Genomic DNA, 16,586 nt, shown 5'->3' with positions numbered 1-16,586 from the left:
GGATATCCAGACACCCTCCCTGAGCAGCTTCCTATAGATATTAAACAACGTAAAGGACAAGCTGCAACCCTGTTGAGACGCCAGTGTTTAGTCTATGAGACAGAAGAGATGGTGGCCATAAGGGATGATTGAATGAAATGGATTTATATAAAGCAGTACCTCCGTTTGCACACAGGATCCCGAGGAATCCGCAACCGGAGGTGCCTGTTCTGCGCATGTGCACGGCGCGTAGATCGCTTCTGCGCATGCGCAGGTGGCAAAACCCGCTAAACTGGCACAGTGTGGCGTGGGGACTTGCTTCCGTGGTGCCAAAAATTGTGTCTGCGCAGACGCCAAAAATTTTGTCTGCACAGATGCTGGAAATCGCGGCCGTGGGCACGATCTGGCCCATGGAGGGACATCCGCTGGAGTGAACCAGCCCAGGCGAGGAAAACCTTGCCAACCCCTGCTCTACACCTCCACTGAAAGCACTGAAAGATTGTCTTAAAGAGCAAAGTGCCTTTTGAAACAGCCTCTCCCTCCTTCAGCAGCTGTAAGAGGCCACTTGGACGGCAGCAGGACCAGTTCCCCACCTGCTTAAAGGAGAAGGCAAAGGTTTGGGTTTTTTTACTCTCCATTCATCAGCTGGGAACAGGGTAGCACAGCCAATACAGGATTAAACCCTGCCCTCCCGCCCATCAGCTGATGTCAACAGTGATGTCACGCCTGGCAAGCAAAACTGGTCTCCCGCCGATGGGCCAAAGTTGGTCCACAAGTCAGATATTCCTTACCCCAGTTACACAACAAACATTGCCTCATTCAGTCTGCTTTCAGACACTGACCAGCAACTGATCCTCTTCTCTCTGCGGAGCTGGCATTCCTGATATAAAACAATACTCTCCACCATCACCAATACTCTCCCAGTTCAACTCCTTCGAATTACATGGGCCGTAAAATCGAGCGGTCGGCAGCGTTTTGAGGAATTAAAACTATTTTCAATAGGCTGCATATCTAAAGCATAAAAGGTGGGATATAAAAAGTTCTACTACATAATTTTAAAACTGAGTCTCTCTTTTAAAAAGGGGGGAGGGGGTTGAAGGGCAAATGTGCATTTAATTCTATAAATATCTAGGCCAAACCTTAAATTGTGGGGGGGGGGGGGTTAAAAGGGTGGGGGGAGGCAGGGAGCCTGCTTCAAGCCCGGGAGGAGGGCCAGGCCTGAGGGATGAATCAATGCTCAAAAATCAATGGAATGTACATCTGCTCTTTTCACAGCAAAGGCAGGGAAAAGCCTAGCTTACCCACCCTAGGAGAGGAAAATCAATGCACTCCCTAAGTGAAGTTTTAAAAGCAGCCTGGGTTGGTGGCAAAAAGAACAACTAGAAAGGAAATTCACCAGGTTTTGGGCGCATGGAGGGGGAAGAGAGAGAGAAAGTCAGAGTCCTTTGAAAAAGAAAGGAACTGTCTCTTTGGAATATCTAGTTGTTGTTGGTATCCGATGTCTGTCTCAAGAGAGAGATATCTAGTGATGCCTATCTTAAAGGGTTATTTTAAGGGTGACTAAGGTACTGCTTTTCTGAAGTGGTTCAAAGCACCTTGCAGGTATTCAGATACTGGAAGCCAGGCATTAATTACAAATGTGATGCACCGAGACTGGCACGTAACACTAAGCCAAGCTACGGCTTGGCAAGAACAAATAACTGCAGGAGAGGAGAGGGCAGCAGCTGAGCTTCTCCCCTGTTGTTTTGCTGCTGTGCTGAGTCAAGCCATGATCTGGCTTCATGTACCGTCCAAACCCAGGCTTGTGGGTTAAGCTTTCTTCAGACAAACCATGAGCTGCAACTGAGATTTGTCCTATGGCTTTGCAGCTTGTGGTGTGTCTTCGACAGCAAAACCATTAGCAGAGGTGCAGAGAATACTAACAATGGCTTAGTGTGTTATGTGAGAATGAGGGCGTTATGAGCTGATTTGATGCTTCTGTGTATAGCTTCGCAAATGTCACCTGGCTGTATTTTCCTCTTTAACCATTTTTCCATTTATCAGGTTTTTGTTGTTGTTGTTGTTGTTTTGAACGTGCAAATTATACTCCATGAACCATGGCCATTTCAAAGTATAAAGTAGACAAAAGTTGAGCAATTTTAAAATGTCTTACTCATTACAAATTTTTAACTTTCATATCTTTGGGTTGTATCCAATGAAGTCATTCCACCTGCTTTGAGGGTTCCCCCAACCCCCAGATACAGCCCTTGATGTTTCTTAAATTGGGGTGCTATGATGGAAGAAGGATGATCCACAAAAGAAGAAAGTTTCATAGGCAAAATCTGGCCAGAAATCTCCACAATCAGGTACATCTATATGGTTATATACTCTAGCTTTACTCACTGTTAGGCAAAAATCACCATCATAGATAGATAGATAGATAGATAGATAGATAGATAGATAGATAGATAGAAACTAAGGGGTTTCCAGCTGTAATGCGTTAGGAGATACGGGGAAAAAAAGTTTACAAATGGGTAAAGGCTTAATGGTAAGGATTTGCTGAACTAACAAATTGAAGTGGAATACAAAGAAGGGAGGTATGAGGAGGTCTGGGGAAATAAGTGTAAGGAAGATATGTTATGGAAAATTATTTGTTTTTTAACTGTTTTTATGTTGTATTTTGTTTCTTTTTATTTTTCATTTTCATTGTTATATTTTAAAAACTTTAATAAATATCTTTTTTTTAAAAAAAAGATATATTGCAATTCAAAACTTTACTTTCAAATGAGAAACTTAAGATTTACCAAAAAAAAAAAGAATATTAATGTCTTTGAACAAAGAGAGAGAAGTCTACTTTGTTCATGCTATATTTGTTTCTTTATACAAGCCTGAACCTGTTGTTGTTGTTGGTTTAAAATTAAGAAAACATGAGTTTTACAAATGCTTCGTTATGAAAACAAAATCCTGCAGAAGGATTTTTAATCAACATAAAAGCAAGCAAGAACTATTAAATTAGTTTTTACTTCAATTTATACAAAACAGGGTACAATTGTGTACAATGGTACCTCGGGATGCGAACGGGATCCGTTCCGGAGCCCCGTTTGCATCCCGAACGGATCGCAAGACACGATGGCATATCTGTGCGGGTCGCGTTTCGCCGCTTCTGCGCATGTGCGTGACGCCATTTTGAGCATCTGCGCATGCACTAGCGGCAAAACCCGGAAGTAACACGCTCTGTTACTTCTGGGTTGCCGCGGAGCGCAACTCGAACGCGCTCAACCCGAAGCACATTCAACTCGAGGTATGACTGTATTAATATTTTTACTTTTAATATTTTTACATGAATAAGTATGAACATCCTTGTCTCTTGAGCTTTGGACCAACTACACATACGACTTGAGTGATCCCAGGTATTGTTAGAATCTGCCTGTAATATGTTCTAATTCTTGTAGAAAAAACTTCAATCTTCTACCATAGACTTTTCTATACAGTAAAAGGTTTCAAAGCGTAACCACTGAAACAGCATTTGACCACTAGGTGGTGATCTATGGCAACACTACACTGCTTGTCAAGTAATCTCTTAGTGCGGCCTAAGAGGCAAGAAAATAAACTGGGATGTAAGTGGCACACATCCAAAGGGAATCTCAATAAAGTGGACCATGTGAGTTAAGGGGAGATGGGGAGCAGGGCTGGCTGCATGAGCTCTGATTGGCTCCCAAGGAGGCAGTAAACATATTCATCTTGTCTGAATGACTAGACATTATGAAGCAAAGGGCATAGAAAGCAATACTGCTGACTTGGATGAAGATAATGAGACTTGTGAAAATGAAAATCATTAACAGGTTTATGATGAGGGAAGCTACGGTGTTTATTAAAGCAATTCCTTTGTCAGCGAGGTTACCTGTGGATTATGCGCTCCCTGGGTTGAAAACGCCATTCATCACTTTCTGAAGGTTTTTGTTTTTATTTTGGCAGAGTGAAGACTGAGCAAAAAGCTCCCAACTTCAGGTGTCACATCCACAGGCAACGCAGACAGAATTTATGCAGCCAATTCCCACTACAGCAGCTACCCGGGAGCCACTTCAAATATGCCACAACATTTCATTCTCAGTTCATAATTCAAGGGGGCCTTTGGAAACAATTCAGCACAAAAGGGAGAGAGCATTCTGCTTATGCTAGGTATTTTCTGCAGGCATTTGCTTCACTGCACAGTGAACTGAAAAAATAAAGGGGAAGGAATGAGGTCTCTCACAACACATATACTTAACACATACACACACACAGTTAACCTGTTAATCGAAGGGCTCCACAATCTAATGACTGAAAGAACAGCATCCACAGCACTTCAGCAGAAGCACTTAACTCATTTACCCACAGTCTTTATATTCTCCAGCCTTTTTCTTCACCAAACATGTAAAAGGGCTATTTAAAGCTCTCTGGTTACAAGAACCAATAGCTCCCAACCTATGTACTAATAATGTTTGCCCATGTGCTGATTCATATGCAGCCAAACATGTCTGCATCCACGCACGAGAGGGAGGTATCACTGTAAAACAGCTTCCTATATATCTGCTCTAATGGGGAGGTCTAAATGTACAGTATGAAATAAATCTTAAGGAGGTTAAGTTCTAGTCCTGCACAGCAACTTGCATTCAAGTGAGTTCATATAAACCAGAACTCCTAGACTAGGGAGGAAACACGAGCATTAGTAAAAAGGACCTTTCAAAGGTGATCTGTTCAGCTACAGCACATATACACAATACGCCTAGAACACAGAAATACTTGGCCCAAGTGTTTTAATTGCACCACACTCACCAACAAAGACGATATGGTTTGTGCCTCCTGCGGCTTAGATGGGACTCCTGGCCACGTAAGATTGGCACTAGCAACTGTCAAAGAACTAAGGGCACCATTTTTCAGCTGCTCTGTGGAATGTGACTTTGGCCCATGCCATCCCAGAAAGCTTTCTGAAACAGAAACAGAGCCAAAGTTACCAGCAATGTCATTCCTTCAGTGCATACTCATTTTCAGGGAATGGGAATCTCTCTCAACGCCTGAGGTCTCAATAAAGAACATCTCTCTCGGCCACTTGTACCTCTGCCTCCCATTAGGTCACTTGTATTTCAACCTTGTCTGCGTCCCTTCTTGCTACTCGTAAGATCCTCCTATCACAGCACCAGTCTTATTATTTGTAGCAAGTGCGGTTCCATTGTGGAACCAGTGTGGAGTAGTGGTTAAGAGCGGTAGTCACGTAATCTGGGAAACCGGGTTCGTGTCTCCGCTCCTCCACCTGCAGCTGCTGGGTGACCTTGGGCCAGTCACACTTCATTGAAGTCTCTCAGCCCCACTCACCTCACAGAGTGTTTGTTGTGGGGGAGGAAGGGAAAGGAGAATGTTAGCCGCTTTGAGACTCCTGAAGGGGAGTGAAAGGCGGGATATCAAATCCAAACTCTTCTTCTTCTTCTTCTTCATTGTTGAGCAAGCACCAGCATAATAAAGAGCACCGCTCTCGAAACAGAATGGGAGTTTGACTTGATTCGCTCAGCTCTGAAATAAGTACAGGCAATTTCACTTCTACCTTTTAGACAGTACTTAGGTGTCAAATATTAACAGCTGAGTGAGAGTCACTGACATTTTCCCCAGTGACTGCATATATTATATATATGCCCAAAGACACCATGACACATAGACACCCAAGGGCAGGCAGCAGTATATCATCCCTTTTATTCAAGTGTTACCGTATTTTTCGCCCTATAGGACACACTTTTTCCCCTCCAAAAATGAAGGGGAAATGTGTGTGCGTCCTATGGGGTGAATGCAGGCTTTCGCTGAAGCTTGGAGAGCGAGAGGGGTCGGTGCGCACCTACCCCTCTCGCTCTCCAGGCTTCAGGAAGCTATCAGTTTCCGCAGGGCTCCCTAGGCTGCGGATAGCAGCCTGTTGCCCAGAGCGCGTGGCTCGGGCTTCCCCCGTGGCTGAGGGGGGAATAAAAAAAATTCTTTATTCCCCTCCCAAAAAAAAACTAGGTGCGTCCTATGGGCTGGTGCATCCTATAGGGCGAAAAATACGGTATTTAGCTCTCTAGCTGTGAATGCTGCTTAACATCAGGTTTACTCCAAAGATTATCTTAATACCCATATTCAAGTTATTCAAGGCTAGAAGAAAGCTCTAGCATAAACATGTACTTGAGCAACTGGCCCCAGACTTTGGACAACAGCAGCAGCAGCAGTGGCAGAAGCAGTCCAAGACCTGCTTGAAGTAAAGGTGCATAGGCATTGATAGGGAAGTTGACGTTAGCTTAAAAGATTAAGACTTGAAGCAGTTTCCACTCCATGATCAAAGGGAGGACAGGCTTGTGTGACAACACAGAATTCTACCAACCCTGTTTTGCTCACATCAGGTGTTTGTGATGGAACAAAGACAGAATTCCAGAATTTGCGCACTCTGTGACCCAGTGATATTTTCAGCTAAGGTGTTCGTGGTATACTTGTTGGGCAAACAGCCTCTCCACAGGCATATTTCATTGAAAACTCGGCAACACCGCCAATAAATTGAAGGCACCGTGGACCAGACTGTCCCATACAATCACGGATGGCAGCAATTCCTCACAAGAACAGCATATAGGAGATGCTTGTAATTTTAAAAAGGTTCTGATTTTTGTTAGCTGCAAACGCTTACTTCAACTCAAATCGGAACCAGGGCAGCATCATAACGCAGTAGCCATCATTTCCTGGTCACCACTGCTTTATTGCAAATGGCCCACAAAGTCAATGGGTTTGGCTCAAAGGCAAAAATCCCAGGTTATCCTACAGATGACAAATCACCCTCTAAGGTGCAAAGAAGCCTCTGGGTCAGCATGTTCGAGGCATGTGCCACTTTGAAAATGGCCAATGGCTGGCAAGCAAAAGCCTATTACTGGGCCATATCAAGCCTAAACTGGTATACTTTTGCCTGAATAATTGTCGATCTTAAGAAGATGTTCATAATTAACTTAACCCAGGGGGAATTCACCCAAGTAGATTTGACACTTGATAATTTATGGCTAGTTATAGATCCAAAAGGTTAGGTACTGAACAACATTCAATGATAATGACGAGAGTGTTAGAATGTAAAGTGTTAGCTGTTTTATATATTTGCACTTGCAATGCTAAGTTTGTGGAATTTAGTGGATTTTGAGGATGTTCTGAAACTGTAGCTCAAATAAAAGACTGTCTAGAAATTAACTGCTAAAAGTTTCAGAACTTAAAATACCTCTGTATGACCTGCATGGGCTTAATAGGACCAAAGGGCATTCCTATTTTGAAAAACAGAAACAAAATGTGACTACAGTTTGCATTATTATATTGTCACAGTGCATAAACAAAACAAGCTAAGCTAAATTTGCATCAGCCAATGGATTATGACAATTTGGCAGTGTGGCAACCTAATCTTCAGTATCTGTACTTGGAATGCAAGATTAAGGCTATGCTTTCACAAAGCACTGGCAAAGAAACAAGTATGACTTTCCTGGCTGCTTACTGGCCTGTGTTGCAAGTCTTATCCACAAACATTCCAGTTTGAAACGCAACATCAAAGCTCAACTGGCTCATTTCAAGAACACACAAGCATGCAAGTTTCTGGAAATGAGATCCCAGCTGCTTTGCAGCTCCCCAGTCTTTTTGACGCTGTGCCATAATTTGGCTTAGCAGCACAGCCAAACCTGGGTTCGTGATTTAGCTCTCTCCAGACTAACCATCAGCTGTAACCAAGGTTTGCCCCATGGTTTGCAACTCATGCGTTGTCCAGGAGAGCTAAACCACAAGTCCAGATCTGGTCAACATGGTAAAAACCAAACCATGGGTTAGCTCAGCAAAGTTGGGGAAAAGCGAAGCAGCTAGAATCTTCTCTCTGGGAGTTCACATTTGTGCAAAGCCATGGTTTGACTTAGGAGTAATGTAAGAACCCAGAACTGTGAAGAAATTTCACAGGTGCTCCCTTTATTTTACACTTTGGGTAAATGACTCGCGTGTTCTGTTGAAAGGTGAGTCTTCTTTTTAAGAAAGGGGGCGTTACGATACTATTGGTAACTCCCAGAGAGGAGTCGAGAAGGTTAGCATTGCTCACCTGAAGACAATGTCCTGTTACTGTGTTGGCTCGCTTGCTGTATGCTGTGTTGTAGCATATGCAGGCATTCTCCAAGGCAGCTGAGGGTGGCAGCAGAGGTAGCTTTTAAAAGCAGCAGGTCTTGATCCAAGGCAGAAAGAGGACCAGACCCTGGGAGGGATTCAATGGCTTGCACAAGGCTTTTCTGCTGTCCCTCCACCTGGCTCATGATCTGCAAGTATATGTACATATTTAAACATTCATATGTGCAGCCAATTTGTCAACAGGTTACTATTATCACTGCTTGCTGACTTCTCTGTTGCACAGTACAGCTGGAAAAAAAGACCCTGCTCCAATCCATAATGTAATACCAACTTTAATTCTACCAAATAAATACCAAAGGGACATGGCATTACAATATATTTAGTACCTTTTCTTTTCCCCTCAAAAACTAGCATTCTAACCTGAAATGTAGAATTTTGTCCTGAATGTGCATACCAAATGTTATTCAGGTATCTCGTAAGGGTGTATCATTCTATACACTATCTTCACTCACCAATTAAAACTTTATTTTCAGTAAGTCTGTCAGTAGCTGAAAGCTAGTCTGTTAATACAGAAATCACATTATTATTATTAAAATTTGCATACCACCTTTTACCTGTAAATTTCAGGGCGGTTCACATATTAATGGCAAATGCCATTAATATGATAGGTAAAGGTAAAGGGATCTCTGACCATTAGGTCCAGTCGCGGACGACTCTGGGGTTGCGGCGCTCATCTCACTTTACAAGCCGAGGGAGCCGGGGTACAGCTTCCGGGTCATGTGGCCAGCATGACTAAGCCACTTCTGGCGAACCAGAGCAGCGCACGGAAACGCCGTTTACCTTCCCGCCAGAGCGGTACCTATTTATCTACTTGCACTTTGATGTGCTTTCGAACTGCTGGGTGGGCAGGAGCTGGGACCGAACAACGGGAGCTCACCCCGTCACGGGTATTTGAACTGCCAACCTTCTGATCAGCAAGCCCTAGGCTCTGTGGTTTAACCCACAGCGCCACCCGCATCCCTTATTAATATGATAGCGAGTCTAAATAACATAAAACCCCAATGAACTGTACACTGTCTGTACATCTTCAGATGTAACACAGTGCCCCAAAACCTACCCCACGGAGCCAGTGAAGTAGGAAATCACAGGCCCGAATCAAGATTGGAATGGGTTTAAAAAATAATCAGTACCATTCAATAAAGTTTGCAGTTGCCCTACCTTGACCCTCTCCACAACCTAAGAATACGGTATTTGTGACTGGTTGATATCTAGTTCAAAAACACCAGATCTAGAGATGGTTCCTTTAGGAATGGATACAGCATTGCCTCTTTCAATACAGCAGGGACCAGCTCTTCATGTAATCAAGTGCCAATTGTGCCCTTTGCTTCTCTGAAAGCTTTCCAGTTCAAATTGAGGTTTTTCCACACTTAAAAGGAACTTAGGGTTGTGGCCTAGGGAGTTCAAAGTGAGTTACTTCTTACTAGAATATTTTCCACAATTGCAGGTTAATATTACTTTGGCTGGAATAATTGTTTGGTAGAACAGCAATAGGAGCCAGGATCTATGGAAATGAGACCCACAATGTCTGATCTTTAGTACGTTTTGTACCAACCCTGAATCTACAATGCGCTACATTATTGTTCCAGATTTGTCTCAAAAGCTCTATTTATGCTCTTCTAAAGATATTTTAAGTTATTGATCAATAACCTCACAAGTGTTCTGTCTCTTATAGCAATCCTCCGACTTTCTTTACCACAATTCCATTAGCAAAAAGCTTTTGGTGCTCTCCCACACCCTCCTTCAGAAAATAGGTCGCATTTAGCATGAATATGGGAAAATGTTTGACAAGATTAGAATTGGACTGACGCAACCAGCTTCCAATGTTCCCCCAATACAAGTTTGAGAAGTCAGTGAAGCAGCTTGGTTAAAATGTACACATTTTTCTGCCACAGGCAAGCATATGGCTGAGCTATATGTTCCTCCAGTTCAGCCCTTCGCCCAATATTGAAGCTGATTCTCTTAGCATGTAGCAAAGAAGTGCAAAGATTCATCTTCTGAAATGTAAAGTTTAAAGATTGTGTAGCGCACTCTCTCTCACACACAAACACACTCACACAACCTTGGGAAGTATCCAATCCTATATAACTCAACCCTACATGCCACCAGAAAGGATTCATTCAGAGCTTTCTCTGATCATGCCTACCCTCATGTATTTAATAATCTTGGTGTTAAATCGCTAATCTTTTTGTAATCAACAACCAATAAATGCTGGGTGCAAAATTGAAAATCTGAAGGTATAAGGTAAGGTAAAGGTAAATGACCCCTGGACAGTTAAGTCCAGTCAAAGGCAACTATGGGGTTGTGGCACTCATCTTGCTTTCAGGCCAAGGGAGCCAGTGTTTGTCCACAGACAGCTTTCCGGGTCATGTGGCCAGCAAGACCAAACTGCTTCTGGCACAACGGGACACCGTAACGGAAACCAGAGTGCATGGAAACGCTGTTTATCTTCCCACCACAGTGGTACCTATTTATCTACTTGCAATGGTGTGCTTTCGAACTGTTAGGTTGGCAGAAGCTGGGACAGAGCAACAGGAGCTCACCCCATCGTGCAGATTCAAACCACCAACTTTCCAATCAGCAAACCCAAAAGGCTCAGTGGTTTAGACAACAGCACCACCCGCTCTACATACATAAAAATGATTATCACTGATACCAGCAGGTGCTAAATTCTCTTACTAGCATCCCTATGAAATAGTGATAGCTAAGGGGAAGTCCCCTGGGTGGTGTTGGTCTGGAATTATGGGAACTGTAGTCCATAACATCTGAATGATACCACATTGGCTATGCAGCATAAAAAAAGGCAGTAACATTTTCATTGTTTCATCAAGACCCCTTAAAAAGCTATGCCATAAGCTTAGTGACATTTTATCCCTGCGTAAAACCAATTCTGGAGCATATGTCCACTGCATGTAATAAAATTCAAATAACCACCATGCACGACAGGAAATTATTAGCAAGTATTACTAGTTATTTTACCCTGCTAGATTTATCTCTCAGAGGAAGCAGATCTGGCATACAATTCCTCTCTCCACACATCCCCGTAGTACCACTGTTACTTACTCCTCGTATTATCCATCAGTGCTGAATGGAACAAAATCCATCACAGAAAACAGGGCACACACAGAGTGGTTCTGTCTTAGTAGTGCACCTGTGCCAAGTAAAAAGCACTAAAGCTTTCAGAGATCTCTATTCATCTGAAGCTACGGCACTAGCATCTCCCTCATTTAGAAGACAGCTTTTATTAAAGCTCCCACTTTCCTTATGTACTCCGTCTTGATCAAAGCTGTTAAAACCCCTAGTGCAGAGCCATCAGCAGATAGTGGCAGCTTTCAGCCATGAAAAGAGTAGAAGTTCGATTGCAGCAGGTTCGTTAAGGGGAAAGCTCCTTTTGCCCACAAAGCTTGACCTCCTAGAATATCTTGATTGTAAATGCACAGGTTCATAAATAATCCCTTAGAAGCCTCCTCCCCAACACAGTCCTTTCATCTTCCCACTGCTGCAAGCAAGGAGACACCACCTGCACCCCTGTTATCATGGCCTCCTGCTTGTGCAACTCAATTCCTGGCAAGCGTTTTTATCCAGAAAGATTGCACACAAGAGACAAGCCCTGGTAGAGTTGCACCCTTAGGATTGCATGGATATCGCAGCTTCTACCTGCAGCAAAGAAGCAGTTTGAAAAGATGGATTGTGGCCCACTTGTGGACCAAGACTATTAAGCAGTAGAGTCATTTTTCTTAGAACTTCATGCAGCAAGAGATGGCTTGCCAAGAGAAGCCAATGCAGTTGCTTTCCAGATACTGATGGACTTCCAGCTTCCACCATCCCCAACCATTAGCCATATTGGTTGAGGCTGATACGAGTTGCAATCCAAAACATTTGGACGGTACCACTTCAGCTTCCTATGGCTGAAGTGAACTCTTTACACTGCAAAGACAGGGAGAGTCCATGCAATGTATGTATGAGCAGCTAACTGCACCCAAACGAGAACGCCCTGTTTCATCCTCTTTTCTTGATGCTTTTACAAAAGAAAGGCATTTTTGCACCAACTAGGAGAAGGGAGTCTCTAGCTGTACAGGTCCATTTTCATCCCTCTGATGGAACTGGCTGGTCCACACACACACAAGCTTCCCCTCAAACTCTGAATTCACAACAGCAGCTCTCCAAACCTGAACTAAGTACAGAAAACTTTCTCTGCAAAATAGGTAGCATGCTAATCACAGAATGAAGAGGACTTGCTTCTGTGAAGACAAGAGAAAGAGACAGAATGTACAGGTTTCCTGCTAAGATTCATTTAAGCCAATTCCAAGCAGAACTAAAGTACATTATTTTGAGTCGGCTAATCATCCATTTATTTTATTCTCTCTCTCTCTCACACACACACACACACACACACACACACAAATGTTGCACTGATAAAAGGTAAAATTAGTATTTATCTTAAACCACAAGAACTTATTCAAGTTAAATATCTGAATTTTTAGAACTGGAAACCCCACTTGTGTCATGCTTTGCATCAACAAGAAAGCTCCATCTGTCCCCTACCTCTCTGACTTCATTGAGCTGGCCAGGACACTGGTTCTTGGCTCTTCGGGCTGCTGCAGGTGATTTGTGATGTGTGATGGTAACAACTGGTGGCCCAACTTGATTCAGGCTTTTCTGAGAACTCGAAGATGATGTGGAGTTGGATGTTCCAGGAGGCAACAAAGACAAGCTTTTCATTCGTGAGGTTGGAGTACTCTGGAAGAATCAAGAAGTTAAAAGCATAACATGGCAGCATAAGGAACTCTCTCAATTAGTGAGGAGATCATAGAATTGTAGAGTCAGAAGCGATCCTGAGGAAATCTCAGCTAAATCATACATCACAGCTGCCCATCCAACCTCTGCTTTAAAACTTCCAAGGAAGGAAAATTCACCACCTTCCAAGGGAATCCATTCCACAGTTGAACAGCTCTTACTGTCAGAAAGTTTAGTTGGGAATCTCCTTTCTTGAAACTTGATTTCACTGGTTTGGGTTCTAGCCTCCTGAGCAGGAGAAAACAAGCTTGCTTCATCTTCCATGTGACAGCCATTTAGATATTTGCAGATGCCTATCATATCTCCTCTCAGCCTCCTTTTTACCAGACTAGACAAGATGTTTGTAGACAGTGCAAACACTGCTGTTCAACGGATGTTCAGCAGATTATAATCTGGAGATTGCCTGTGCACGGACAGTCAATGCTAGGCTATGGCTGTGTAAACTGGGTTGCAGCTCACACAGCTGGTAGAAGGCAGTCCACAACACCAAGGCAACCTGCATCTTCAGTGATGAAACTGGATCAAGAAGCAGCCCCAGTCTGGAAACCCAATCCTCCAAGGGACAGCAACCCCATTCAGAGAAAGGTGAACACCACTCACCTAAGCAGATGAACTTCCCACCAAAGTGAACCTCCACCTTGCCTACCTTCAGTTTCAGTTTATTGACCCTAATCCTGACCATGCCTACACCCAAGAACCAATTCAGAACTTCCCTTGCCTTGCCTTCATTAGATGAAGGAGAGGAGTATGAGAAAAGAAGAATTGTGTGTCAGCTGCATATTGCTGGTCCTCACCCTATACCTGTGAATGATCTCTCACTCAAGAGTTTTCATGTAAATATTAAACAGCAAGGCAGCTAGAACTACCCCCCCCCTTACAAGGAGATGTTCACCTTACCCTAGACAGAGGAGGTCAAACCCTCTCTGCTTGATGCAACTAAGCTTCACAGGTGAAGGTTGAGCACACATATTATTATGTCGGACTTGCCCAAATACACTGCCTGCATCTTGAGTCTTCCAACAAGCAAAATTCACCCATGAACAATAGACTAGACAGGACTCTGGCCGCATCCATAGACCGATTAGTAGCATCCAAGTTGCAGTTGGTGCAAATGATTTTTATCCTCACAGTGCTTTGCAAACTGTCATGGCACAACTCCAAAGGTTAGCTGCTACACTAAAATATACCATGTGCAGCTATTTGTCTATTAATATTGATGCTCTTATTTGCTTTCTCCTACAGACTTTGGCAGCACACATCTTTTGTTCATGAGGAGCTCTCACAACTGAAGCTGGAGGAGAGATTATTAGTGTTCAAGCAGTACTTAAATCACAGAGCCAGAATGCAATACAGATTGCCTTTGTAAGCAGCCCTGTAGCAGTGACAGCAAACAAGGCTCTCCCCCCCTCCCCTTCAGCTGTCAAAAGGACCTTCTAAATACTGAGGAGAGTGGCGAATGACCTGAAATATTCAGGACAGATACATCTACCCCAAGGCCAAACTCAGGAGCACAAACAAATCTATCACCTATTTTGTGCAAGAAATTTCACTTACTTAACCAGGCTCTGGACAGTGTAATGTGGAGGAAACACTTGATATGCCCTTTGTTTGCTAGGGAAGCAGGGATTGTGCACAAGAAGGAGAAAGCCAAACACAGAGTGGGAAAAAGAGAAGAGACAAATGCAGTAAAGAGGTCTCATCCCCTCATCTCATCCCTAGAGCAAGTTGAGGCCAAGGGGCCAAGCCATTCCTCACACTTTATTTGGCTGTGGTTGGTGGCTCCCAAAAAGGGCTGCCCAAGCCTCCCCAAAACCACACTTTCACACCTCACAGCTTTTAAATATATTATTTACTATTGTGTGTGTGTTGGCATACAGGGTTTGTACACTGCAACAGATGTTAATTTTAGTTAAATGAATCCTTGCTTGGAGCACGCCTTTAGCTGAAAGGTATTCAGACTGAGACTTGGTAGAAAATTTTAAAAAGCTTATGTTTACTAAAAGAAGCACATTCTCAGAATCATAGAGTTGGAAGTGACTGTGAGAGTTACCTAGTCCAGGGTTTCTCAAACTTGGGTCCTCAGCTGCTTTCGGACTACAACTCCCATCATCCCTAGCTAGCAAGATCAGTGGTCAGGGCTGATGGGAAGAGTAGCTCAAAAACTGCTGGAGACCCAAGTTTGGGGAACCCTGGCCTAGTCCAGCCCCCTACAAATACAGGAATCTTGTTGACAGTAAACCAGGACTTTAGAACTCCTTTCCCCCCCATCTAGCTAGAGAAACATAGAAGCCACACGAGCACTTTTGTTCTCAGAAGATAGAACCATCTGCACCTCTTGCCTCAAGGTCTGGAGACTGTGTGTGAGGAGCTGGTAGTCGTACACATAATGCTACCTAAGACTTACCACTCTAAACATCAAACAGACAGAAGTCAGCATAGAAATAAATAGGGGCAGGGAGCTTACTTTATCAGTCTTAACCAGGCATCCCCAACCTGCCTCCAGATGTTTCGGCCTACAACTCCCATGATCCCTAGCTAACAGGACCAGTGGTAAGGGATGATGGGAATGGTAGTCCAAAACATCTGGAGGGCCGAAGGTTTGGGGTGCCTGGTCTTAACCCTGCAAGCTGAGTTGTACCCCAACTTCCAACAGTACGCCACCCTACAATTGTCAGATGAAGGCAGTCTAGAAATAAAATCATATAATCACTATATAACCAAGACTTCAAGGAGCCAATTGTGGGTTGATTTCCTCGAACGAAGGGAAACCCAGAATGGGAATATATTTGTTTCACCATAAGGGCCAGACAGATTAGGTGGAACCCATCCAGGGATAACTCTGGCTATAAACCAGGCCCACCTATCTTTGCAAATCCAACTGGTGGGCTCTCTGGCATATCACTCCTATAGCAGCCTTAGAGATAAGCAATTCCAAATACAAGGACTCTGTAATGAACACTGAGCCTCTGGGCCATGTGCATGATATGTATGAAGCACCTAAAAACACACACTAAATACTACAAGTCCTGCCCAATTCAACAAAAACAACAAAATAGCAAAAGGGAAAAGGAAAACGGGGGGAAAGAACTGTGGGAGAGAGACTAAAGAGAAATAAATTATTTTTCAGGAGCTGGATTTAGGTGTTTCTTTACAAAGAATCAAACTCAGCCAGCTGCAAAAAGAATTTCACACAAAAAGGCCCATTTAGAGAAAAGTGTGCAAAGATACAACGAGGGGAAGAAATATGTGGTTTAACAAGCAGCAAAGAACTAGAAAAATGCAGAGACGGAGAATATCGAGAATGAATAAAATATCTTTCAATGAAAATATTTTTCAATGAAAGAACAGCAGGAGCTAGAGAATGAAGAAACAGAGCCTTAAATTGAATGTGAAAGAGGAAAAGGCAACCAGCTCAGAGAAATCATAAGCATGAGGAGAAAAAACCTATCATATCTGCAAACAAAGAGGAGGTGAAACGCAGGAAGCAAAATAGACCAAAGAGGCTTACCATGGAAATATAGATGACAAACTAAAAAGAGTATGAGAATAACCCACTGGGACAAGATAAAAGGCACGAAGAAAATAATGAAATGTAAGCAATACTTGACAACTGAAAACAACAATATGTATCTACTGTCTGGGAAGATAAA

General features: G+C 43.2%; 1 protein-coding gene and 1 long non-coding RNA gene across 6 annotated transcripts in view; one reads left to right on the top strand and one right to left on the bottom strand.

The window, feature by feature from the left end:
- OSBPL10 (oxysterol binding protein like 10) overlaps positions 1-16,586 on the bottom strand; it is a 73,034-nt gene that overhangs the window by 31,271 nt on the left and 25,177 nt on the right. For 4 of the 5 annotated variants that reach the window (XM_082193378.1, XM_082193379.1, XM_082193380.1 and 1 more), the window contains exons 4-6: positions 12,685-12,879; positions 8,060-8,270; positions 4,774-4,925 (exon numbers count right to left, since the gene is read on the bottom strand). In XM_082193378.1, the coding sequence (XP_082049504.1) occupies positions 4,774-4,925; positions 8,060-8,270; positions 12,685-12,879 (558 nt within the window). The remainder of the gene's footprint in view (positions 1-4,773; positions 4,926-8,059; positions 8,271-12,684; positions 12,880-16,586) is intronic. The other variant, XM_082193381.1, reaches the window with a different exon arrangement.
- On the top strand, positions 380-4,749 carry LOC309515610. Its single transcript, XR_014212568.1, has 3 exons — positions 380-594; positions 2,180-2,324; positions 3,934-4,749. It is a non-coding gene; the product is annotated as an uncharacterized lncRNA (long non-coding RNA).

The sequence above is a fragment of the Podarcis vaucheri genome (genome assembly GCF_965113315.1).
Source record: "Podarcis vaucheri genome assembly, chromosome: 12".
NCBI lineage: Eukaryota > Metazoa > Chordata > Lepidosauria > Squamata > Lacertidae > Podarcis > Podarcis vaucheri.
This window is presented reverse-complemented; position numbering and strand designations above follow the sequence as displayed.